The sequence below is a fragment of the Typopeltis vanoorti genome, chromosome 23 (genome assembly GCF_054136105.1).
Source record: "Typopeltis vanoorti isolate ZY-2024b chromosome 23, IOZ_Tvanoo_1.0, whole genome shotgun sequence".
NCBI classification, from domain to species: Eukaryota; Metazoa; Arthropoda; class Arachnida; order Uropygi; family Thelyphonidae; genus Typopeltis; species Typopeltis vanoorti.
Window position 1 is genome coordinate 57,530,728 of NC_143571.1, and position 26,138 is coordinate 57,556,865.

The 26,138-nt window shown below is 36.3% G+C and overlaps 1 protein-coding gene across 1 annotated transcript in view; it reads left to right on the top strand.

The window, feature by feature from the left end:
* Positions 1-26,138, top strand: part of LOC150093874 (uncharacterized) — a 135,435-nt gene that overhangs the window by 47,373 nt on the left and 61,924 nt on the right. The window contains exons 10-12 of the mRNA XM_090412544.1: positions 9,498-9,552; positions 12,615-12,723; positions 16,884-17,055. Coding sequence (XP_090268670.1) covers positions 9,498-9,552; positions 12,615-12,723; positions 16,884-17,055 — 336 coding nt within the window. The remainder of the gene's footprint in view (positions 1-9,497; positions 9,553-12,614; positions 12,724-16,883; positions 17,056-26,138) is intronic.

The window sequence follows — 26,138 nt, forward strand, 5'->3', positions numbered from 1 at the left end:
TTCAGAAAAACTTCGTGTGGAAAAAAAAAAAAAATCAATCAATCTTAAATCAATCGTTAAAGGATTCAAGCGCATGCTCTGCACCAAATCATAGAATAAGTGATTATGAATTATATGAATTATTTTCCCCCTTCTTGTTTATTTAAATATTCATAATTTTCAAAAATTTCGTCTGCTTAATACATAAATGCGAATGTTTCAGATATTAACCAAACACACAGTAATTAACACCAAGCGACACCTTTGTGGCTTTCAGTATTTTAAAAATGGTAAAAATGATAGGAAAGAAATTATATTCTACTGTATGTTCTTGATGGTAGGACATTTCCTGTACATAAAAATGTAAAAATGCCGATTTGGAGTGGATATTTATTGCTATATATATGGATCACATCGATTATAACACTACGACGCATTTTATATTAAATTTCGGTAATTTAATCCAGTTATTGAAATTTTATCCTTAACTTAAACAGGTCTTGAGGCCTCTCGCGTTGTACAGTTAATACGTGTATAAAAAAGGAAAGAATAATAAATTTCATAGAAATCTCTCTCTCTCAGTTCTAAATAGTGATGCCTGACATTCAAAATTAATTTTGCTGCGCGAAAAAATAATAATCATTCCAGAAATCCTAATAAAGTAACAGAGGATCTCATGCTGTCAACACGTTTGCTTAATTACATTTATAAAATAATAGTGACAAAATGAATGCCGAAATCGAAATAGTAAAAGTAGTATATTCTTTGAATGAAAGAACGAATGAATGACTAATCTCAGTAAGCTTTTGGAGAGGAGTTAATTCGAAGTTAGAAACAGCCCGCGTTATTTAGCACTCCGGAAGCAGTTTTTCAGTCGTTCGAATTGGCCACAGATGAAAAACGATGTAGAGAGAGAGAGAGATAAATGGACCATTTCCGGCGGAAATTATAACAACAGTTAAATTTCCTTTTTTTTTTTTGAGCTCATATATGGCAATGACCCCTCTCTCTCTCTCTCTCTCTCTCTCTCTGTATGTTATGTGTAATGAAGGTGTCTGGAAGGCTGCTGTGTGTTAGACATGTATAAAGCTTAGTTGAATTCTTATTGTTAGCATTTAAGAATATCAACGTCACCCATTTCCAAATGTCCATTAATTATTGTAGCTGCTATAAATCATTCATGACAATTACGATGACAAGCCACCTTATACAAACTCTCTAGAGCAGAGGTCGGGAACAGTTTTTTCATGGTAATTTACGATACTTAACCTGTATTAAGCTCTATAGAATATGCAATGCAGCACATTCTTCTGCCGGCTCTTCGCATGCCACGAAACAAAGACAGAATACTTGTAGATTAGTAACGCCTTCTACGGCAAAATTAAATTTAAAAAAATAAAAAAATGAAAGTCTCGACGTTACAAATAATGATTTTTTGTACTTAGAGAAGAAAGAGTGTGTGTGTGTGTGTGTGTGTGTGTGTGTGTGTGTGTGTGTGTGTGTGTGTGTGTGTGTGTGTGTGTGTGTGTGTGTGTGTGTGTGTGTGTGTGTGTGTGTGTGTGTGTGTGTGTTTTACTTTGGTTCTATTATACATTAAAGATACCAAGAAATTCTATACTTGGTTTGAATAATTTTCCCAAGTAAGCAAAACAAAGTTTTGCGCTTGAGATATTTTCAGGCTTGAGCTACTTTGTATATAGAGACTAATGACTTCATATCACTTGCCTTGGTATGTATCCCATAATGCAAAGCACACCCACCCTTTGGTACGTGTAAAATGCTATGCATAATAGGAAAGGCCACTACCCAGACCGGTTTCGCCCTTTATTGAGGTCTCATCAGTGAAAGCCAGAACTGGGAGAGATACCAGGGTTGAAGTAATGCAGAAGTCATATATATATATCTCTCTCTATGCTATACTATATATCTCTATAATAAGGAAAGTGACATGAAGTCATTAGCCTCTATATACAAGTAGCTCAGAGGTGAATATATTTCATGTGCAAAACATTGTTTTTGCTTTCTTGGGTAAAGGATTAAAATCAAGTATACAATTTATTGGTATCTTTAATGTATAACAGAACCAAGGTAAAAAAAAAGTAACATCTTTCTCTCATCAAGAGTTTTATTAATAAGGTCAAGCACCTTTTGGCTACTTGTATATGATATATATATATATATATATATATATATATATGCCTTCTGCATTATTTCAACTATGGTATCTCTCCCAGTTCTAGCTCCCACTGATGAGATCCTCCAGAAATCGGGTATAGGTAAAAAGCTGCTATTCGTTATCAAAGGAGTCCATGCCAATTAGACTACCCGTCTCCTAGTTAATGAGATACTGTCAGACCTAGTCAAAATTCGAAAAGGAATCAAGCAAAATTGCTCTCTTAGTCCATTGCTCTTTGCATTGGTTCTTGAACCTTTCTTACAGGAAGTGGACAATACTCTTACGTATGCTATGCGAGGAATTCCTTCAAATATGAAGGAAAATAAGGTATTACTCGTAGCATATGCCGATGATGTAGTTCTCTGAAGGATAATGTTCCTTCTAAGGTTATATATCTTTTTTGGTATTTTGGAAAAATTCAGCAAGATCAGTGGATTAAGTGTGTTAAAAGTTTTTGGAAAGTGGGATTTTGGAGGCATTCCTTTTAGAGTAATCCCTAAGAAAGAACCCCCCCCCTCATTATACTCGGAATTCCCTTCTCCACTACCCAATATTACCAGTTTAAGAACTTTGAAGCCTTAAGACTGGAAAATTGGGCCACTTTCCTTTTCTTCTAAAACCATAGTACTCAAAACCATAATCTTTCTTGCTCAGTCGTACATAATAAATATTACAGAAGCTGAAAAAAAGCAATTATATAGTAAGCCAATGCAATGTTTTTAGTCCAGTCGATACCAAGAAGTTAAAAAGGAATTTCTTCAACTATCAAAGAAGCATGGAGGATTTAGGCTTACGATCTTAAAATTCTGCTATTTAAGCAATACAACTTAAAAAACCCATAAAATATTGCAGACCAATCACACATGTGCAGTCCTCCTATACTACATGGGTTTTCATCTTCCCTTCTTTGGAGTAAATGATTATACAGGTCCAAAAGCTGAGATTGTTTCTAAATGTTACAACAGTCTGTGCTTTACTCTAAGACTGCTACAACACTCTGCCACTGACATTCTTTCCATTAAAAAAAGCAAATTTGGTATAAAGAAATCGTTAATCTTTTTCGACGCGAAATTACACAGTTGGATACTGACAACAACACTTTGTTTCATAATTTATTGAAGTACCAAGATAGTCTAACAAGAGGGATCTTGCTTGGAGAATTATGGCCGCCTTCCAGTCAATACAATCAAATGGAGGTACTTTAACAGCGGAGACCCAATCTGTGACATCTGTTCTACTGTTACCGATTGGAAACAGTAGAACATGCATTCTACAGCTGCTCTCTTACTCTGGGTATTGAGAACAGATTATATAATGTGTTGGGCATTCCATTACTTACACAGAATAGGTTTTTTTTTTTTTGCAGTAACCACCACCTGTCACTAATGGGAAGTGAATTTTGATTTTTATAATTAATGAATTAAAATAGCATTTATGGAAGGTTAGAAAGAAACATGGATTTGAAAACCAACAATACAATATAATATTGTATTGTGGAAATTGTATAGTTCAGACAATTTTTGTATTTAGAAAGAAACATTCTAGGAGATATCAAATTTTTGATTAGATGGTGTAGATCACCCACATTATGCAATATTCACAGCGAGAGATAAAAGTCTGTCTGTTTTTGCTATGAGAGGTTTTTAAATAGTTCCATCCTTTTAATTCAATGTGCTCTTATAGTCAATTGTTGGGATGACTGGAGAGCAATCCCAGGCTGGGAAGGCCAACTCAAGGCGGTTAACCCAGATGGGGCTAACCACCTAGGTATCAGTCATCTTTGCGCTTTAGTTTCAATTGGTTTTTTTGGTTGTTCATCTATATGAGATTGGTGAAAAGGAAAACTGATAGCTTTTGGCTGATATAAAATGATATATGATGATATAAAAGATCTGAGTCCTTTTCGCGATCTCTCATACTATCTATATCTGTCTTTTTTTTTCTCCTAATACTATCAAGCTCTATTGCACCCATGTACTAACTACTGTAGGCCTATGATAAGCATCCCTTCACTTTTTTACCTCAATAAAGGTTGAAACCGATCTGGGCCTGGGATAGTGGTCCTACCCACTATGCATAGTATTTTACACGTCCTAAAGGGAGTGCTTTGCATTATGGGGTACATTCTAAGGCAAGTGATATGAAGTCATTAGCCTCTATTATACAATTAGCTTCGACGTGAATATATTTCAGGGGCAAAACATTGCTTTTGAGATTGGTGAAAAGGAAAACTGATAGCCTTTGGCTATATGATGATATGAAAGATCTGAGGTCTTTTCGAAGTGAATATATTTCAGGTCCAAAACATTTTTTTTTTGCTTCCTTGGATAAAGGGTGTAGCTCAGTGGAAGTGGCGCTTGCATCCTCTGCACTTGGTCGCTCGTAGTTAGACGGTTCAAGTCTAGTCGCCGCCTGGAGGAACATTTTCTAAGCCTGTCTTCGACAGGTTCCCGAGTTAGCCGATCTCTGGCACAGGCAAGCGGGTTTTTTTCTCCCGGAAACTCGAGTTTTTCGTTCCTAAACTCACGAAAATCGATGAGTGATAAACATGGGCCAGCTGTCTGATTGGCTACCAGTGGAGATTTAGCTGCTCACTCAGTCTCCAAAAGCTAGATAGGGTATAGAGGCTTCGCCTAATCCCTATAAGGGAATAAAAGGCGTTAGCTGATTTTTTATATATATTATTTACATGATATTAGTATATTTTTGACGTCACCTGATATCTTACCACTATTGACTGATTGCTTACCTTTGTTGACCTCGATATTCATTACGTTTTATTTCATCCATATCTCCTAATTCTGGAGATAATGATACTGGTTGTCTCTGAAAATGATGCTTTTGATAACTTTAATAATTATTTCAGCTGAAAGATGACGTTTTATAGTTTTCTGTTTCTTAAATTAGTGTGGACATATTATTAGTAGCGAAACACTAAGCAGGTTGTCATACTCTTACTAAATAATAACACAAAATAAGAAGATTGAACTGGGAGAAAATAGAACTGAATATTGATAGAGAATACTCAAGAAATGATCTTAAGTAACTTAAAATGATGATCTTATCATACTAATAGCAACATCGCTAAAAAACTGGAAGACATGATTATTGAATTAAATGAAGTAAGTTTAGAGATAGGCCTACAAATAAATATAGATAAATCAATAATAATGTGTAGTGAAAATACTCCAGAGTAAAAATAAGTCGAAATCAAAGACTCTGGGATAAATCGCTACAAACAACCATAAACTTGATAATGAAATTTCACTAGAATAAGAGTAGGATGGAAAGTTATTAGCCATTAGAGAGAGAGAGAGAGAGAGAGAGAGAGAGAGAGAGAGAGAGAGTTTAAGAGCAATGTACCATACTGTCTAAAACGAAATGTCTACAACCAGGGTTTACTCTCAACAATGACCTACCTAAGGTAATGAAACCTGGCGCCTGAGTAGAAAACACCTAGAGAATCTGAAAACAGTATCACGAGAAAGAAAAGAGCCATTTTGGGAATAACATGATTAGAGAAAAGGGATAATAGTTGGATAAGGAAGCAACCAAAGGTTATGAGTATTGCATTTGTAATAAAAAGCAACAAATGGTGCTGGATAGATTATATGAAGAGAATGTCTGACAACAGATGGACCAAAAAACAACAGAATATATTCCCAGAAGTGGTTATCGGAAACCAGGTATACAGGCAGTAAGATGCAATAATTTGATAACAAGTTCAGCCAAAATGGAAGAAGAATTGAGAGGCATTCATCTAGCAATGGATTAAAGAAAGCTGTTGATGATCACTAGGTTATTATTCATTATCCTTCTTTAAAGCAGATGTCTATTTGCATTTGAACACGTCTCTGGTTCAAACACATCTTCAGTGATGGTTGGTTGAGTAGATAACGTCTCCACTCGCCAACCACTAGGTAGGTCGAGGTATCAAATTCCACTATGGACATGACTGTCTCGTGAATGTCCTTATGTGGGAGATAATTTCATTGCCTGAAGTGAGACCACCGTCGCTTTGTCTGTTGGATGCCTAATGCTTCTTGTAAAAAGTTTCTTTTATACTTTAAAACTACTAAGTGAGACATCATTATTAAAATTTCAGGGTCTCCATTTTCAAATTTGATTCTCCCTTCTGTAATGTATGCTCTATTTCTCTTCATTATTTTTATAATTTTCAGATATGATAATAATATTCTCTCAATCTCATTCGAAAACAAAAACATAAAATAGTAATTTTAAAAATATATGTAAAAATATTAATAAATATATGCAGGGTGATCGAAATTAAAGTATCCCTTTTTAACCACGCTACCGGCCAGGACGTACATATACGTTCAAGTTTCCATGGATGCGAAATGCATATCAAAACTGTAATACCATTGATATTACATTGAATTATATGATGGATACGAAGCGTATGAGGATGCGTATTTGATCCATAGTGCCGGTAAGGTGGTTTAAGACGTTGTGGCTCGCCATCCAGTGATCCAAATGCTTTGCAGGAATACATAGTGCGTCATGCAGAAGTGATATCTGCGGACGAAAAGTTCCAAAACTCACCACCAGAGAGGGATACTTTGTATTACGTTGTAAACATCAAATGGTTGGAATTTGCATATCATGTAACTCGACAAGTACCAAGAGGGTTTAAAAATATGGACACTGTATTTTTCCCTTCATTCTGGTTGTTAATTAACACCCACAATGATGGCATTAACATTGCCCAAAGTGCTTTGCCTGTGAAGCTGTACTACCTGCGCTCTGCTGCTAAACATACTGTGCAATAATGGATTGCAATGTTGCTGCTGCACTCCGCGAATTTCGTCGCCTGAACAAATGTCGACGAGGACCACTATCTCCATATGCTCTGCGACAAATGATTAGTCGTTTTGAAGAAACGGGATCGTTGAGAGTTAGACCTGGCAGAGCTCTCAAATTAATCAGTTTCGCAACAAGTGAATGAAGTTGCTACTGCCGTTGTGGAGCAGGCCATGAGTAACAGCGTTGGTTCCTGCAGTACATGTACTGTATCAGGACACATGTATGTGCCTTACACAACTGTCTGGAAGATTTTGCATATCTACCCATTAATAATAACCCTCGAACAGGAGTTGCCAACAAATTCATTTACATTCACCCAAAGTTACTGCCTGGTACAGGATTTACAGATTTACAGTTTCGTTTATCATTTGACAATTCTTCTTTGAGGACACTCGCCAGGTGAATCCTGTGACCTGCTCATTTATTGCTGAGGGGCATCGCGATATGATAATCAATTTTGTTCTATTACAGCAACGCCTGTGCATGGATTCAGCCATTTACATGCAGGATGGGGTCTCTCCACACATCGGCCGATACGTATAGGAGGTTCTACGAGAACATTTCACGGAAGCCGGAGTGATCAGCTGTGTGTTCCCACAGCATGACTGCCTCATTCATCTGATCTGACCCACTGTGACGTCTGACTCTGGGGATTTCTCAAAGACACGGTTTATCGGGTATCGGGAACATCCTGATAACTTGCCAGATCTGAAAGACAACTTAACGCAGCATGTCTGCAACATCATTCCCCAACCAGCTGCGCTCTGCTGTTGAACATACTGTGCAACAAAGGATGCAGCTGGCATACCGGGAAGAATAGCACAGTGAACAGTACAGCCAGTGAATGAATAATGGAAGTGAATAAAAATGTGTTATTTATGCTTGTATCGCTTTTCTCCTTCTTACACACACACACACACACACACACACACACACACACACACACACACACACACACACACACACACACACACACACACACACACACACGCATTAATAAATTTAGTTTAATCCTTTATCTAAGTATAAGTAACAAAGTTTGTGCATGAAGTATCTTCAGGACTGAGGCAACTCGTGGTAAAGGTGGACCACCAAGCTCTCATCACTTGTTTTAGTATCTCCCATAATGTAAAGCACACCTCCTTGCGGACATGTATAATGCTATGCATTAAGGGAAGGGCCACTACTCAGATCGGTTTCCCCTGTTTAAGTGTGGGGTTACCTCTCCAAAAACTCGTGAGATCCCTCGGATGACCCAACAATGAGCGACCCGCAGGATGAAAAACTCAGCGTTGTTTCCCTCAGTAACAGACTCACCCTGCCACTGAGAATAACTCTCAGCGTTGGCTCTACCCTGTGGCAGGCTCACCCCACCACGGAGCAGAGCAGCTCATATTTCATCAGCGGAGGGGGTAACAGCAACAGCCATGCCTCAGTTAACTTAATTGGCTACAGCATTACCATTCATAACCCTCCCCTCCAGAACCTGGGTGATAGCAACAGCCGAGCCTCAGTTAAAATTTCATGGGCTACAGCATTGCCATTCATCACCCAAGCTTCCAACCGGTTTCGACCTTTATTGAGGTCTCGTCAGTGGGAGGTGGTGATACTAAGGTGGAAATAATGGAGAAGTCATATTTACCCATACGAGTTGCTAAAAGGTGTCTCACCTTATTATTAAATTACTCTGGATTAGAGAAAGACGTTGGAAGTTTTTTCTACTTGGTTAGACTATAATAAATTTAGTTTAATCCTTTATCCAAGTGTAACCAAACAAAGTTTGCACCTGAAGTATCTTCGGGACTGAATATGACTTCTCTATTACTTCCACCTTAGTATCACCATCTCTTTGTCTGGCTCCCACTGACGAGATCTCAATAAAGGTCGAAACCGGTCTGGGTAGTGGCCCTTCCTTTAATACATAGCATTATACATGTCCGCAAGGAGATGTGCTTTGCATTATGGGAGATACTAAGGCAAGTGATGAGAGCTTGGTCCACCTTTACCACGAGTTGCCTCAGTCCCGAAAATACTTCAGGCGCAAACTTTGTTTGCTTACACTTGGATGAAGGATTAAACTAAAATTATTATAGTCTAACCAAGTGGGAAAAAACTTCCAACACAGATACTTTCAGATACACTTCCGCATGACGCACAATATCCTGCAAAGTTGCGCAGGACATTGTGAGTCATGCGGAAGGGTATCTGAAAAATAAATTAAACAAATAATAAAGAAATAAATTGTGGAGCTCCATGAGGCCACAGGGACACTTTAATTTTGATCACCTTGTACTTTCTGCAACGAACATTACACTAGTTCTTATAAACGACGTTTTGATACCATAGAAAAATGTAATTAACTAATAATGAAGTCATTCCTGTAAAAAGTTACTTGGGTGTAATTCAACTATACAAGTACAGTGCTATTCTTGAGATTATACTGCATTCAAAATTTTTCAATGGTTATTTATGAAATTTATGAAATTACAATTTATGAAAATGAATTATTTTCTTGCAGGCAAAGATAAAGCAAAAGTCTATGCGGTGCGAGCTATTTTGGGAGTACGCAGCAGGTATGATTTGATTTAAGTTTTTATATAAATTTGACACGAGGTGCTGTAAACTTATAGTAGGTTTACTGCCATAGGTTAGCTAATAAACTAAGCACTCTGGTATTCCTATTGTAGAGACCAAACATGCACTTTTCAAGCCTCCAAATATCGAACGGTGAAAATCGTATACCACCTAAATTGGTAAACTATTTCCATAGTAGGATAAGAACCCATGGCCTCTGTGCGAATGGGAAAGCGGAGACGTCATCCAAACAAGCCAGTTTAAAGCCGGGATTATTATTATTATTATCCTGTGTTGATAATAAATCATAGAAAATGTTGAATTTGATATATTTGGTATCGTAGTAGGAATATTGACTTTACCATCAATGCAAGGAAGATAGAAAGCCAAGAGGATGACTTTGCATTTAGAATTAGATAATGTTTTAAGAAAAACATCTACATGCGAAAGAGGCATGCACAGCGTTAGAGTTGTTGTTGTTGTTTTTTTATCGGTGGGTTTGCAAAAGACGGAAAACACACAATATTGCCATTTTTGGCAAGATAAAACTTCTTAATATTTCCAAAAGTCCCTTTTTCGCTTATTCGTACTCTGTAAATATCTACGGTGAGATTTTATGTAGAAATTTGGCTGTTCTTGCAAACATTAGTTTACTTTTTTAGCTTTTCTTTTTTATTTTATTTTACAATATATGCGGAGAATGCAATTTAGAATCAAGTTTAAACAGTTTACCATATTACTTAAATATAAAGAGCCAACAGGCTTCAGCATAACAGTAATAACAGCATACATTTCCTAGGAAATGTGTTTTTACATTATGGAAAATACCAAGAATACCGATTAGAACTTTCCCCACCTTTGCAACGAGTTGCCCGTGTTTTTACTACGTTCAGGACTACTTGCATTTAGCTCACGCTAGTATTCGCCGATACTTTTATAGTTTTTTATACTATATTCGGCATGAAACTCTCTGATTCCAATCTTTGGGTTTCCTATTCGGTTTTAAAACAATGTGGGATCTAATATCCCCTTAATTTAATTAAAGTTTACCATATGTTTGAATCTTATATTATCTTTGCCACATTTGTTGACAAACTGGAGGATCGATAAGCGACGAGCATGTAAGATGTGAGAAATAATGGTCTGCATACCTTTAAAAGTTATTTAATATATAATCAACAAATTTTAAGTTAGAGGATCTAAAAAAAATCAGCTAATGCCTCTTATTTCTTTAAAGCGAGTAGGGGAGGCCGTCTTAGCATTATCTCACTTTTTCCACATTTAGTGAGCAATTTGATCTCCACTGGTTGTCAGTCACAGATAGCTAGCCCAAAACTATCACTAATTTTAAGCAGCACCCAGTGAAGAGACGGCTAACAAGTGCCGCCATTTTGTAGTGACTAACCCTAACGCAATATTTTAATGTCTAAAATAGTGTGAGTTCTCCGGTCGATTTCCTTGTGTTTACGGGCCGAAAAGTCCCGAGTTTCTAGGGGGAAAAACCTGCTTGCCTGTCCCAGAGATCAACTAACTCAGAAATTGGTCGAAGGAAGGTTTAGAAAAATTTCATCTAGTCAGCGATTAAAATCGAATCTAGTCCATTCTTCGGGTGAGTTTTGGGCTAGCTATCTGTGATTGGCTACCAGTAGAGATTGAGTTGCTCACTCAGTCTCAAAAAAGTGAGATAGGGCTAAAACGGCCTTCCCTACTCTATTTAAGGAAACAAAAGGCGTTAGCTGATTATTTTAGATACTGTAACTTAAATATTTGCTGATTATATATTAAATACCCTTTAATTGTATGCAGACCATTATTTTTCACATCTTATATGCTCGTCTCTTATCGATCCTCCAGTTTGTCAACAAATGAGGCAAAGAATTGAAACATCACTTTTACTGAGCTATATAGCCAGAGGAATGAAAACAATATTTGACCAAGGAAATGGGGAATACAAACATACCAACATCATCCCATTTAATACGCTAAAGAATATGAAGTAGCTGAGAGCTGCTGAAAGAGTGGCGCTCCCTTAAGAGAATAAATCTCACTAAGGCCCATTTGAATTTCAGTAAGACAACGTCTCAAACTGGGTGCTACATTACACGCGAATTTTTAAATTTTATCCTCTTTTTTGCCTCTATTTATTTGGCTTTAAGATAATTAGTTAAACCAAATACGTGAGAAATCATAAGAATATAACAAGGATCTGTTATTTAAGTTTTTTAGATCAGAAAAAGAGCATACGACAAGGTGGGTTAGAAATAAAACACTTGATCACAAACCGGAGACCGCAGATATGAGAGTTTTGAGAAAAATTAGAGAAGTGAAGAGATGGCATCAATATTAAAATGAGGATATTAGGAAGGAACTTGATATTGTTAGCATTCTGGAATGTGTTAGCATAGCTCATGTCAGGTGGTATGGTAACTGATTCGGAATGGGAGAGGAAAAGTTAGCAAATCAAACTTTTTTTAAATCAAAATGGTAGGAAAAAAGACCCAGAAGATGACTAACGTCAAGGGGGATTGAAACAGTAAGATGTGTCTTACTGTATCAATAGTTTGAATGAGATGGTCTGAGGAATATTTCTCAGTCTAAGATATGCATTCCTCACAGATAAAATATCTCAGAAAGATGCTACAATTACCTGTTCCTCGCAAGTAGTTCAGAATGCATTGACGGACTGACTGTGAGAGGCTATATGTGGTATAGTGAATTAACAGAATATATATAAGGTGGAATGAGATTGCTGATTCTCCATTTTAAGTGCTTTTTACAAAACACGTAAGCGTTCCAATATATTATTTTTGTCCGTCTGTACGCATGTTATTTTTATGATCGTCTTTGATTACTTCCTTATTTTTTGTTCTTTCAATGCTGTAAAATCAGTATTCACCATCCATATTTAATTCTTGCTTACCCCCATCTTTTCTTTCATATATTACACAATAATTATTTGATGAGCGGAAGTAAATTAAAATTTTTTGATAATATTAATGATTTATTTGTATGTTATAATAGCTTAAGAAGTTTTTTTTCTTTATGTTCACGCTATTTGTAGAGTATTTTTGGAGATGTTGTATGGATTTACAACTGGCTTTGGACAACTGCCGGAATATTCTTTAAAATCGCCTACTCCAGCCTTGAGTAGCTCAAGTAATTTTTTACAGGTAAGCTCAGCTTCATTTGTACATCATATCGAATTTAGTGCGAAATTATTGAAAAAAGAAAGATAATTTAGAAATCATAAATCTCCCTAGAGAATAAGCATTTTATTAATGTAAGGATGATAAAATAATAGTTTCATATATGAGACGTTTGTCAAACTTGACATTCCTTTAACCTAGTTTTTTCATGTGACGCTTATATAAAAGAGTCACTGCTCTTTTTTAACACCGTCTTTTATCTATAAAGTAAATGACAATAACTCCTCTAATGCTTTTATTCTACAGTGAGAATAAATAAAAATTCTTAAACAAAAAGAAATCGATTGCAGCCTAGACTCCATCCTTCGTTATCATCAATAGACCTGCAAAAATGTCTTTCTAGTAAGTGACTAGAAGCAAATCTTTCTTCTGGCCATCTAACATCGAAACAGTTACCATGAAGCTATGCACATGCATGAAGCTATGCACGTGAATACGTATACACGTATATTTCAAATAATGAAATGAGTTGTTTAGTGCTTCCCAAACTTATGGATGTAAAGGCTCCCTTTGGAAAAATTCAAATATTTTGCGGCCCCCATGAAAAAAAAAATCGTAATATAGACATATTATTATAATATTTATTGTATTTATATTCAATATAATTTATATTCAAGATTTTGCATTCGTAAGCTTTTTTGTGCTTTTTATCAATACCTTTGAAATAAAACATATATGAATAAGCATATATTTATTAATGTTCATTAAGCGCCGAAATACGCAGGAAGCAAAATTTGTGAACTAATGTGTGATATTTTTCCATTAAAATATAAAAAATAACAAAAAAGAAATAATAAATAAGAAAAATTAAATACGTTTCTTTTAATATAAAAAAAATCTACTTAGTCTTAAAACATTTTAAATTTGTTTTCATTATTTCACGATCCCCCCAAACAAAACATACCCCCCCCCCCAAGGGAGGCTGCGGCCCACAGTTTGGGAAGCGCTGGTTTAGATCATGAGAAACACAACATTGTTATACCACATTATTCCAGTCTTGCAAAAATTCTACTACTAATTGGAAAGAACACACATATTAGCTTGCCGAATTATAGTGATGGTAATTGTATTTTTGAAAATGCTTTTTTTCTTTCCAAAAACACAGTATACAATAGCAATCCGTGGGAACTAAAATTAACACCCTGAATTTATCACTTTTCGTGATGATTACATACAAAATTCCAATGAAGAAAAGGAGAAATTATTTTAATACATAAGAAAATATACTTTCTACATAATTCACGGACAGACTTCCTATCAATAATTCTCAGATATTCATTTTTTCCATGCAGGTTAGTTCTTATACTATTTCGAGTTAGAAAGGGATGCATACTATTTCTAAAATTAGCAGATTACAGAAAAAAAAAACATTGAGACGATACACAAACACTTTAGCATATCATAGATTGAATTCATATGAAGGCCACTTCAGCTAGTTACAGTTCCGTTAAAAATCCTTAAGACACTGTGCTACAGAAATGAATCGCATGCAGCGATGTTATGTAAGCTGTTAATGTTATTGTACTCATTTTATTCGATAAAAACAGCGATGATAATACAATTGCTGTTTTTGTGTTTTTGTTACTTGCTGTATTCGATTCGACACCATACCAGAAACGAACATTTCTTCTTCTATTTTAAGTGTTTGGGACAACCACTAGATACAAATGCTTCTATTGGATGAAAACTGTATACAGCAAGATTCATTAGAATGCTTATCATCATAACAGTTACTCTGAGGTCCAGTTTCTGCGAACTAGATAATATAATGATAATATAACATAACTTATAATGCTATTTGAACATAAGTTTTGTGATTATGCCTGTAGCGGGATTCTGTAGCAGCAACAGTAGACATGGATGCTTTTACTTGACAAAACTTTGTTTTCCGACTATTTTCTGATAAAAATAAGTATTCTGCATTTTAATTGGTATGGTTTTTCACCTTGTCTATGTGTCATTGGCTGTCTAGAAAACATGAGTCTTTCAAATCAGACTGACACCCGCATTGTGACATCTGACTACCAGTTCCTTCAAACTTAGCTTTTTTTTTTCTTTTGAATTTGAGTGTGGATGCAATGTGCATATGCAGTTCTATATATAAGTTACTTGCAATTTTTTTGCACTTTTGAGGGATGACCGAAATATCCGAGACAGATTTTGGAAGAAATTATAGCATGTGCAGGTCACTTTGAGCTAAGTTTTTTAAAGATTTCACTTCGATCGATCCTTCCGATTCAATTCATTTCTGGTAGACTTGTATAGGAATTACTAAAAAAAAAAACACGTATTAACCACAGTAATGATTATTTAATTCGTATATATTTCATCCAAGTATCTTGGGACATCATCAGTACAGTAGTTCAAACAATACTAGAAATAACATACAGTTAGGGCGCATGATTACAATGGAATCTCAATATGCGTGCAGGTGTTATAGAAGTTAATTAAATATAACTGGAAAAAAAAAAAAATATATATATATATATAAAGATTATTTTTGTATGACAATTTCCCATACTTTAGCAATAGTAAGAACGTCGTTGCGGTTTAAATTTGGTCTGTGTAGTAGGGCTTCAGCACTTTCTTTATATAAACGTTCATATTTATATAAAGATCCGTGTAAAAGTTTCGACTTCTCTCAATGGATCCTGTGGTTTGGATTTTCAACTCCGTGTTGGGAGAGACCAGATTTCTGCGGTTTGAAAAGACGAATGCGGTCTTGATGTTCCGAGATGCGTTTCTGAACAGACCTACCTGTCTGACCAAAGTAAGACAATTGGCAGGAGCATGGGATCTCACAAACGCCAGGTATAATATAATATCAGAGGTGAGAGTTTGTCCTTAGGAGAAGGTAACCAGTCATAGATTTTATTGATAGGTTTGTAAGTAGTGGCAAAATTGTATTTCTTCATAATTTTTGAAAGATGTTTGGAGATGCCTTTGACGTAAGGTATGGGAATCCTATGGGCTTCTTCTTGTCTGGGTTGATGTGTGGGAAGGTGAGTGATGATTTTTTTGAGTTGTTTTAAGATTATATCCATTTAGTATGGCTGTATTTTTGATTATTTCTAGATCTTGGTTTAGAGAATCTTCAGAGCAGCAGAATTTGTGTGCTTTGGAAACTAGTGATATAATTATGCCAAATTTCTGAGATTGATGATGAGCGAAGAATTGTGAATGTAGCGACTTGAAACTGTAGGCTTGCGATAGACAGACGTGGCAATGGAACCGTCTTCGTTTCTTTGAATGTGTAAATCCAGAAAGGAGATACCCTGTGGAGATTCTTTTTCTAGCGCAAAGTTGATGCGAGGGTGAAGAAGGTTTATTTTATCTAGAAACAGTTGTAATTCCTGTTCGGGATGAATCCCAGACTGCAAATACGTCGTCGACATATCGTAACCAAATTTTTGGTTTGAGTTCAAAAGTGAATATTTTTTGTTCAAGGTGTTCTAGAAACTACTATACTGACAATGTCCCAAGATACTTGGAATGAAATATTTACGAATTAAATAGTCATTACTGTGGTTAGTACGTGTGTTTTTTAGTGATGAATTCACCACAGGTTTCGTTATTTAAAAATTGTATAGGAATGTCTTTCAGTTTTATCTCCATAGCATCTTGAAATCGTCTTCTCTTCAATTGATTTTCACTCTAAGAAAAAGGAAGTAATCACACATTTCCATAAGAGAAAGAAGTCACAGGTGGTCAAATGTAACCTCTTGTGACTTCTTTCACTTCTGGTCGAGAAACAATAGCTTGATGTGATTGGCTAAGAATTACTGAATTCTCAGAATTGTTGGAACAGAAACCAGGTACTGAGCAATCATTTCAGAAGACGTTCCTGACAAATCGTGTCGCGAATCTAACTGTATGTATAACAGATGGCTTTGGAAGGAGAAATTCCTGATGCCAGCGTTCCATCAAAGAAAGCGATTAGCACTGACATTTGAAATGACTTGTTTCACTTTCTTTGTTCCTAAGTTATATAGTATTGTGATTACTGGATGAATTATAAAGGGAAATGTAAAATATCACTATACCTATTTCATGTCTGTGCTAGCCGCTAATCCTAAATACACATATGAATGTTATTCTTATTATAGATATTCATTTTACTCTAGGTCCCAGAGATTCATGAACCTGCAAAAAACAAAAGCGCACCTGGTAGTCCAATGATGATGCGTGCCTTTGCCCGTTTAGGCAGTTGGGCAGTTTGGGGTAGTCGAACCAACAGCAAAGAGCATCTGATTCCTGATTCTGGAGAACTCAAACGATGGCAGAGTGAATCTAACTGTATGTATAACAGCTGTGTACCTTTCTAACTTGGTAATTCTTTCAGAATTGCAATGACTTCTCTCTCTCTGTAGCTGTATTTTCTTCTATGAAATTTAAAGGTATTTATAATGCTGTTTGTAACGGGAAAAAATCTTTCTTGTAGAAGTGAGGTACCTGTTAAGCTAAAGATAAATTCCGTAGCATCTAGTTCGCAAAACTGATTAAAAACTGCCTCGTTACTCTCCTTCCTAGTTCAACTAGGAAGGAGAATAATGAGGTAGTGATCGTCTTTGAATCGATTCAGTATTATTTTCTTCTTTTTAAAATGAATTTCTATTGAAAAAACTGTCAGGACAATAATATGAGGCATTGCGTAACCAAGTTCTAGTTATAGATGCAAGAAAAAAAAAAACGAACTACTCAGACTTCGACTTTCGACGGCCACCACAGTAATTGAAAAAAATAAATAAATAAACACGTTTATTCCTTATTTAGTGCTACAGTAAAACTTCAATTATGCTTTGGCTTGCAGCTGTGCAGTATGCTGTGGAAGTAGAATGTTGCTTGGATTGGTGCAGTATGATGTTTGTTGTGGGAGGGGTCACTAAACAGGATCGTTTTCATTCCAGTACTTAGCAGTATATACATACACTGTTTATTATTAGTTAGTTTTAAGCATAATTTAAATGTACTGAATATAGAATTTCCCTTAATTGTTGGTTTCTAATATAACCTGAAGCAGATCCCCACCCCCTGTCAACATGCATTTAGTTTCGATGGAAGCACATGCCATAATTTGTGGCATGTCCACCACAAGGTCAAGTCCAATACGAGACGATTTGTCCCTGCTGTTAGAAAAAGGTTAATCTTATATTATTTTCAAATTTGGACGCTTGGTCATAAAATCAACATCTTTCATTTGAGATTTTTTTTTTTATAGTCATTTCTTTATGAAAATGGCCATCAAGCGAAAAGTGACTCTTCTACATGTACGGGAAATAAAGAGATTGAAAAAAAAATAAAATAAAATAAAAAAATAAATAAATAAATAAAAAAATTAAAAAAAAAATATATATATATATACCGGTGTGATTATAAAATAACGCCAAGTGTTCAGAGCCCTCTAACGAGTAATGTATTGGACGAAAAACACCAATATTCGGTAGACGTACATAGTGGAATATGGGGATTCGGTTTAACGAAAAAAAATAGTACCAAAAGTCGCTGACAGGGGAAATTTTGGCGCTGCCAAATTAATTTTAGTAGGTGTGACTAATGAATGACTAAATGGCAAATGAGAGATAGTACACATCAATTTGATGACGTTTATTGTTAATTACAAATGAGGTTCAATATGACCACCATTCTGATGTTCCAGGAACTGCATATGGTGCACGACATTTTCCACAGTGGCTCGCAACATATCGGAATTGATTTCTCTCACGTGTAACGTTATTCGATCTTTCAAAGTTGGAATATCGGGTATATGTCCTTGATACACAATGCTTTTAAGAAATTCCCACAGCCAAAAGTCACATGGATTGAGATCAGGCGATCTCGGTGGCCACGGCATGGGAAATGCACGACTAATGATTCTTCTGTCAGAGAAATTGTCGCAAAACACGCTGTACCTGAAGTCCGATGTGGGATGGAGCACCATCCTGCATGAAGATGGTCGAATCGAGACATCCTCTTTGTTGCAGTTGTGGAACCACAATGACACATTGACGGAACAGGTCACTGGTCCATTTTGGCGATTTTCCTCGTAAAAGTATGGACCGATGATAAAAGATGCCGTAAATCCGCACCACACTGTGACTTTGCGCGAGTGGATAGGCATCTGCAGACACACGTGCGGATTAGTTGCAGTCCAAATGCAACAGTTGCGTGTGTTAATATCGCCGTTCAAATAAAAGTGCGCTTCGTCACTCCATAAAATCTGCCACGGCCATGCATCATCCACTTCCATGCACGCTAAGAATCTCAAAGATAAGTCGATTGGTGTGGTCGCATCACCAAGGCGCAATTCTTGAACATGACTGATTTTCTAGGGGTAAAACTTCAACATCTGATGTAGGATTTTCCACACCGTTGTGTATGCGATATCCGTTTGCCGGGATATTGCTCGTGCACTGCTGGTACCCTGCACATTCGTCATCTCCTGTTCCACAATAGCAGTTGCAACTTGTTCAACTTGTTGGTGATTGATTGGTTTGCATCCCCTGCCTACCTGCACTGCTAGAGTTCCAGTAGTTTCAAATCGTCGAATCAGTTTTCATAAGTTTGTTACGCTAATCCGTAAGCTAATAAGCGCCTCCGTAGCGCAATTGGAAGAACGACGGTACATTGCGCCCTTCGATTGGAGCAGGCCTAAGTTCGATTCCCGTCGCGACGGGAGGAATCTTTATTTGGACGATTTCAATCGAAGGTGAGTTAACGGATCTCATAAGGTAGAAGGGTTTTTTCTCCTGGAAAAACTCGGGTTTTTCATCCCGCATACAGACAAATCGGCCCTTCAGAACACACGCAATTTACAGACAAAAAATACTAGTTGTGGTGGAGGTGGGCGGTAGATGGCGTTGATGGAGATGATTCGTAGTAGAGTGTAGTGGTTGAGACAGTTGTAAGTGTCCTCCCGCGATGAGTCTTCGGACTCCTTGGAGGTATCAGGAATAATAATAATAATCGGACTCCTTGGAGGTATCAGGAATAATAATAATAATCTGTCCTTTTCGTAAATTTTTCATACGCCGAAAATCACGAAGACAAGCACTGGCATTATTGTTCCGCTGATAATAGAGTTTGACTAACAAAGCACGCTCACGTAAGGTAAGAGGCATCGAAAAGCAGTTCGTCTACGAATTATAAGAAATCTCGCAGGCTTTCCTTTTATTGTATGATCACTCACAAGAAACGCGATAATGCAAATTAATGTATTTTACTCGGTAAACAGTGCCAAAATTTCCCCTGTTGGCGATTGGTACTATTTTTTTTTTCGTTAAATCGAATCCCCATGTTCAATGTGTATGTCTACCAAATATTGGTGTGTTTCGTCCAATACCTTACTCGCTAGAGGGCTCTGTACACTTGACGCTATTTTATAATCACCCGGTATATATAGCTCACCACCCAGCATCTGGTGCCATCTGAAGTCATTTGTTCCGATCGATGATTTCCACTTTTCCCTTCTCAAAGCTCTGTCCACGCAGGAAGGAAGTGCAGATGAAGTGTCGAGAATTTTTTCGTCTCGAAAGACGGTCCTGGTATTATAAACGGATCGATATTATTCCGGAGAGATGGATTAAGACGTTACAATGGCTTATATTTGGTTGAATAATGTTTTCAGTTCTAATTTTATGATGTGATAAAATAAAAATACCAAAATTGGGAAAACGTTTGATCCTTGTATGACATCCCAGCAGTGCCGTAACGAGGGCGTGACAAAAGAGGCGCCCACCATGGGCGCAACTAGATTTGGGGCGCAAAACGTAAAAAATAAATAGACATAAAAGTCTGCAATTTTATATTATATTTTTACATTTCGGCAATACGCTGCTTTAGACACACAAATTCTGCAACTCATTTTGATGGGGTTAATAGTAAGTATTTAACATATTGCATTTAGAAAATTTAACTTGTTACATTTAAATGTTTCGAAATTTTTGTCATTTTTGCGTTAGAGGGGGCACAAGTTTGACACGGGTTGAGTCCCTCCTAATGACGTATTAATCCAGCCGGTTCGCCACTCCTCTGCTGAATCCCCTGAGGGCAATATTCATGACTGCAATCCATGTGTGTTCATGGGCCAGCCTGTGGGATGAAAATCCCCAGATAAACTGGGGGGAAACCCTGCTGTCCACACCCAAGACCGGCTAACTTGGCTATGGCTGAAAAAAAGATCCTTAAGCTCCTCACGTCGTCAACTGGAATCTAGCCTAGGACATTTCTTCCCCAGTCATATGGTTGCGAAGCTCATAGCCACTAGGCTAACCGCGCGCGCACACACACACACACACACATAGCATTAAAACTAATTTTAATGCTTCCAATATTTCGTATCAGTCACAGAGACATCTTCAGGGATTACAAATACCTTTTTGCAACAACACACACAAATACAATACAATGATAAGTAAAACAAGTGAGTGAAACTAGTCCTATCTAGGTGGTGCGCCCTCTATGGGCGTCTGCAGGTGGCCTAGGATGTAAAGAGGGATCTCTGATAATTAATGTTTCCCAAATTTTTGGAAGTTTCATGCAACCTTATTTGTTTAAATTAGATTGATTCCTGAGTGCAGATGCAGATTCAAAAAACAGTCTTTGTTTTTTGAATTTATTATGGTGGAGCATGGAGGTTTTTTCCAGGAGATCCTGTTGGTTGTATCCAAAACATGGTCTGCAAGGCCAGATTGACCATAATCGTGATTGCAGATGTATGACTTATATTCTTCTAACTGGATGGTTGTTGTTCTTCTAAAAGGATCTGCCTATCTGTCCGAAGTAAGCCAGCTTACAGGAACAAGGCACTCTACATACTCCTGGCACTGAGAGAGGAGGGAGCTGAACTTTGGTGGAACGGATAAGGTAGTAAGTTTATGGTGGAGCTTAAACGCTGTATGGAGGTTGTAATTTTTTAACGCCCTGGCTATTTTTTCTGATGTGCCACAGATGTAAGGTATGGTGATGGCATTTCTGAAGTCCTTCTGAAGAGATGGTCGGGGAATGGAGAAGGAATTGATTATTTTAATAATTCTGTTAATCACTGTAGCCATTGGAAAGGAGGGTGTTGTGTATGTGTTCGGTTGAAAGGGTGGTTTCACTGGAACAAAGATTGTGGGCTCTATTGGTTAGAACTTTAATAATACCATATTGTTAAGGGGGTGGTGGTGGGAGAGTTCGTGGATGTATCTGCCTGTATGAGTCGGTTTTCTATATACAGAGAAAGAAATGTTACCATTAGGAAGGCGTGTTACTAAGGTGTCTAGGAAAGGTAAACTATAGTTATTTTCCTTTCTATCTTGGATGTAGGCTACTGAGGTGACTGAGGAAGGAGTCTAATGTGTCTGGGCCATGAGGCCAAATATAGAACACCTCATCTCTACATATTTTAGCCATATAGAAGGCTTGACAATGTTCGAGTCAGTGGCCCGTTTTTCAAAATTTTCCATGTAAAAATTGGCAAGAGAGGGGGGGGGGGACCCATGGCAGTTCCCTCTATCTGATTGTAGATTTTGTTCTTCCAAGAAAAATACCCAGAATTGATGGCAAAGGAAAAGAACTCTAAGATATCAGAAGGGAAAATGTTTTCTAAGAGTGTTAAGGTGTTATTTAGGGGGAATATTAATAAACAATGAGAATGATATCAAAGCTGACCAATATGTCTGTATTATTTAAAGTAAGATTTTCAATTAAGTTTTTAAAGTGGGTAGAGTTTTTTACATAAGATGTCGTAAGACCAATGAGGGAGGTTATCACTGCATTGTATTTGTGTGTGTTGTTACAAAAAGTTATTTGTAATCCTTGAAGATGTCTCTGTGACTGATACGAAATAACTGGAAGCATTAAAATTAGTTTTAATCCTTTCTCAGTGCTGATAATATTCCATTAAACCTCCAACATAAATGCTTCACAGCACTTAAGCCTCAACACACGGATTCTAAACAGATTGCAGGTAGTCTGTGTCAGTTTTTGTTTTGTCTTTCGTGGAGTAAAGTTAGATTTTCAGTAGGAAAATCCTTCCATTTTTTTATGTGGCCGACTAACTTACCTTCACATGAAAGTCCTTTATAAAACTTTCTCAATTCCCAAAGGAGAACGTTTTATAAGAGCTTTTGCATGGTGTGGAAAGGCAGTCGCACCATCCTCATCGTATGGCAGTTGTCCTTTTGTCTAAGCAAAGAGATTATTGAATTAGGAATGAAAGTAAAAAAGTATATATATATATATATATATATATATATTTGTAACGAGAATCACGGGACCGACAAAATTTCCTCGTTATAACCATTACTCATGATATCAGTAATGAGAAATCTTGCTATTTTTTTAAATTCTCAATAAATGGATAAAAAAATAGATTAAAAAGTATTAGAAAGAAAACACCATAATTATATACCTAGATATTACAGTATTTGATGAATATGCTTGTATAAACTGTACATTACAATACACTTAATATTAAACACACTTTGAAAACCAGTCTTTTTAAAAGCCGACGTGATGATGTTATATCCGTTTTAAAATCGATCCAGCCAACCATTGTTACATACAAAATCGTTGCGTCCAAATTGCTTAGCAATTTTTTTTTACCCTTGAGCCTTCAAAAGCGGACTCTATTGAGAAACCAGTTCACTACACTTCTCTGTGTAGTGAACAAGTGAAGCAATGCTTCATCAACGTTTGTAAGCTCAAACTTTCTAAATTTTTGGTTTCGGTTGTGCTGTTTTCTCAACACCTCAACATTTTTCGCACCACGTCTAACTCATGCCTAATTTCAACTTTTATGCAAACAAGAGACACTTTCTTTTAGTAAACATTTTTCCGGTGGAAGTGTGTTTTAAACTGGTTTTACAGTCGTGGCAGTATTTGGGTATAGTGAAGAGGCAGATAGGTTAAAGCATCATGAGCCTATATTAACATAAAAAAAATAAAAAATCATCAAAGTGAACTTTTAGATATTGCATCGAAACGTTTACTATACCTCAGTATCAACGATGATGCATACATAGGCTGACCATACGTACCGTTTTGAACGGGACAGTACCGTTTTTGTTTTTTTCACATTTCCCGGCCGTCCGGTCGTTTTAATAAAAATGTCAGTTTTGTCCCGTTTTTAATAAAAAAAAAACTATAAACATACTTTAATATTGGTCAATCATAAATTATTCATAACCTATAACAAATTAATGGTTTCCATCAATATCATGGATATCAGTAATTTGTATAACCATGGAGTCGAATTGTTCGATACTAAATATCGATGTCTGCAGTGATTTATTCAGAGAAAATAAAAAAAAAAATACGAGTATACTCAGTCAGAGTTAAAGAACTGAAAAACGTTTATTACTTTACAGGAAACAATTACGCTAAATTGTTAGAGCATAAATACAAGATTTTTGTCCTTGGGTCTATCAATTTGAAAGAATTTTAAGCATGTTTGATAGGCTTCGTTTTTATTTTCTTTCTTGAGAAAAATGTCGTGTTATGTTGCGAAAATTGTTTGAATATCCTTGTTTAAAATTGTGGTTGTCATTTGCAAGAGATCAAGTGTGCACTTTCCAAACATACATTAGCTTAATTGAAAAAGATAACATTTCAGCTACAGAAGTAGTAAGAAAATTGAAAATCTTGTAAATAATTTAGTGTCCAGAAAAAGTGAAATGTTTGTAACTACTGATGTCAAAAAACAACTGAAAATGTTAGTAGACTCAGGAGAAATTAATGAGGCTAGGTTATTTGAGGTAGTTGAGAATTTCTATGAAACCAGCTTAGAATATGTCAACAAGTGGTAGTTCAATTTAGGAAACACAGAAAAGTTCAAGAGGGTGCTACTAAGGAAGACACCTGAATGAAAAGAAATACAGAACAGCATGAACGAGGAACTCATCACATGCACAGAATCAGAAGAAACTCGTGTATTCGATCAGTGAACCCTCATAAAATTTATAATAGTGAGGCAGTAGAAGGGGTGGCACTTTGAACAAGATCAAGATAAGATAAGGAATCGTGACGTCATTGGTTGATAAGAAGATGACGTCATTGTGTGTGAAGTCTGTGTTTGGAATTTCCCTGGGGGTATATGTGTCAGTGACGTTTTGGTTCGCGTATGGAATTATGGGTGATGGTAGAGATAAGGATTCGTGTTGTGATTGGTGGTGCACTTTGAACAAGATCAAGATAAGATAAGGAATCGTGACGTGGGTGGGTGTTATTATGAGATGTAGATAAGTGACATCATTTGTTTGTTGTAAATAAGTGATGTCATTTGTTAGATAAGTGAAGTTATTGTTTTGAATAGAAAGGATGATATATTAGTGGATAAGGAGTCGTGTCGTGATTGGTGGGACACTTCTGACAAGATCAAGATCAAGATAAGATAAGGAATCGTGACGTGAATGTTAGTTGTTATCAGATGAAGATAAGTGACGTCATTTGTTAGTTGTAAATAAGTCATATTATTGTTTTGAATGGAAAAGGGAGATGTATTAGTGGATAAGGAATCGTGTCGTGATTGGTGGGACACTTCTGACAAGCTCAAGACCAAGATAATATAAGGAATCGTGACGCAAATGTTTGTTATTATAGAGTTTGGAATGTTAGAAATTTCGCTGGAGCTCTCGTCTGTCATGTACATCACGTGGTGTTTTTGGTACGATTAAAGCATTGTCGTGATATTTAGAGATAAGAATCGTGACGTTATGTGTTTGGAAATTTCTGGGGACACATATGTCTCTCTCTGTGATATCACATGGTCTTTTGGTTTGGCTATGGAATTGTGGGCAATGTTTTTGAGATAAGATATCTCGGAATTTTCCCAGGGTGACACACATCCGTCATTATTGTCATGTTTTCTTTGGTTGTCTATATATGGGTGTACTAATTTCCAATACATTATGGGGTATTTCTTTCCTGTTAAAGAGTGGGAATTCTTAGAGTAGAGCCATGATGGGGGTCATTTGTAGGATTTTCTGAATAATTTAATTATATGCTAATGTCACTCAAACATGTATTTTTTTTTCTTCTATAGATGGCTGTACTAATTTTCCAATACATTTTGTGGTATTTCTTTCCTGTTAAAGGGGGAATTCTTAAAGTAGAGTAGAGTCTTGAGGCAACAGTGTTTCGAGCTTTTCTGAATAATTTAATTATATATTGGTGTCCCTCAAACACACACTTTTATTTCCATAGCTCATCCGTATTTTCTTCTATATTCATATTCTAATTCAAGTTCATATTTTATTCATAATTCATCTGAATATTTTGATTTGTCTAAATTAAGAACTTAAGGTTCAATAAATAAATAAACAAACAAATTCTTGTGGAATTCACGATGATTTCAAAAGTGATCTTACTTAAACATACATAACACATAAACGAACTGT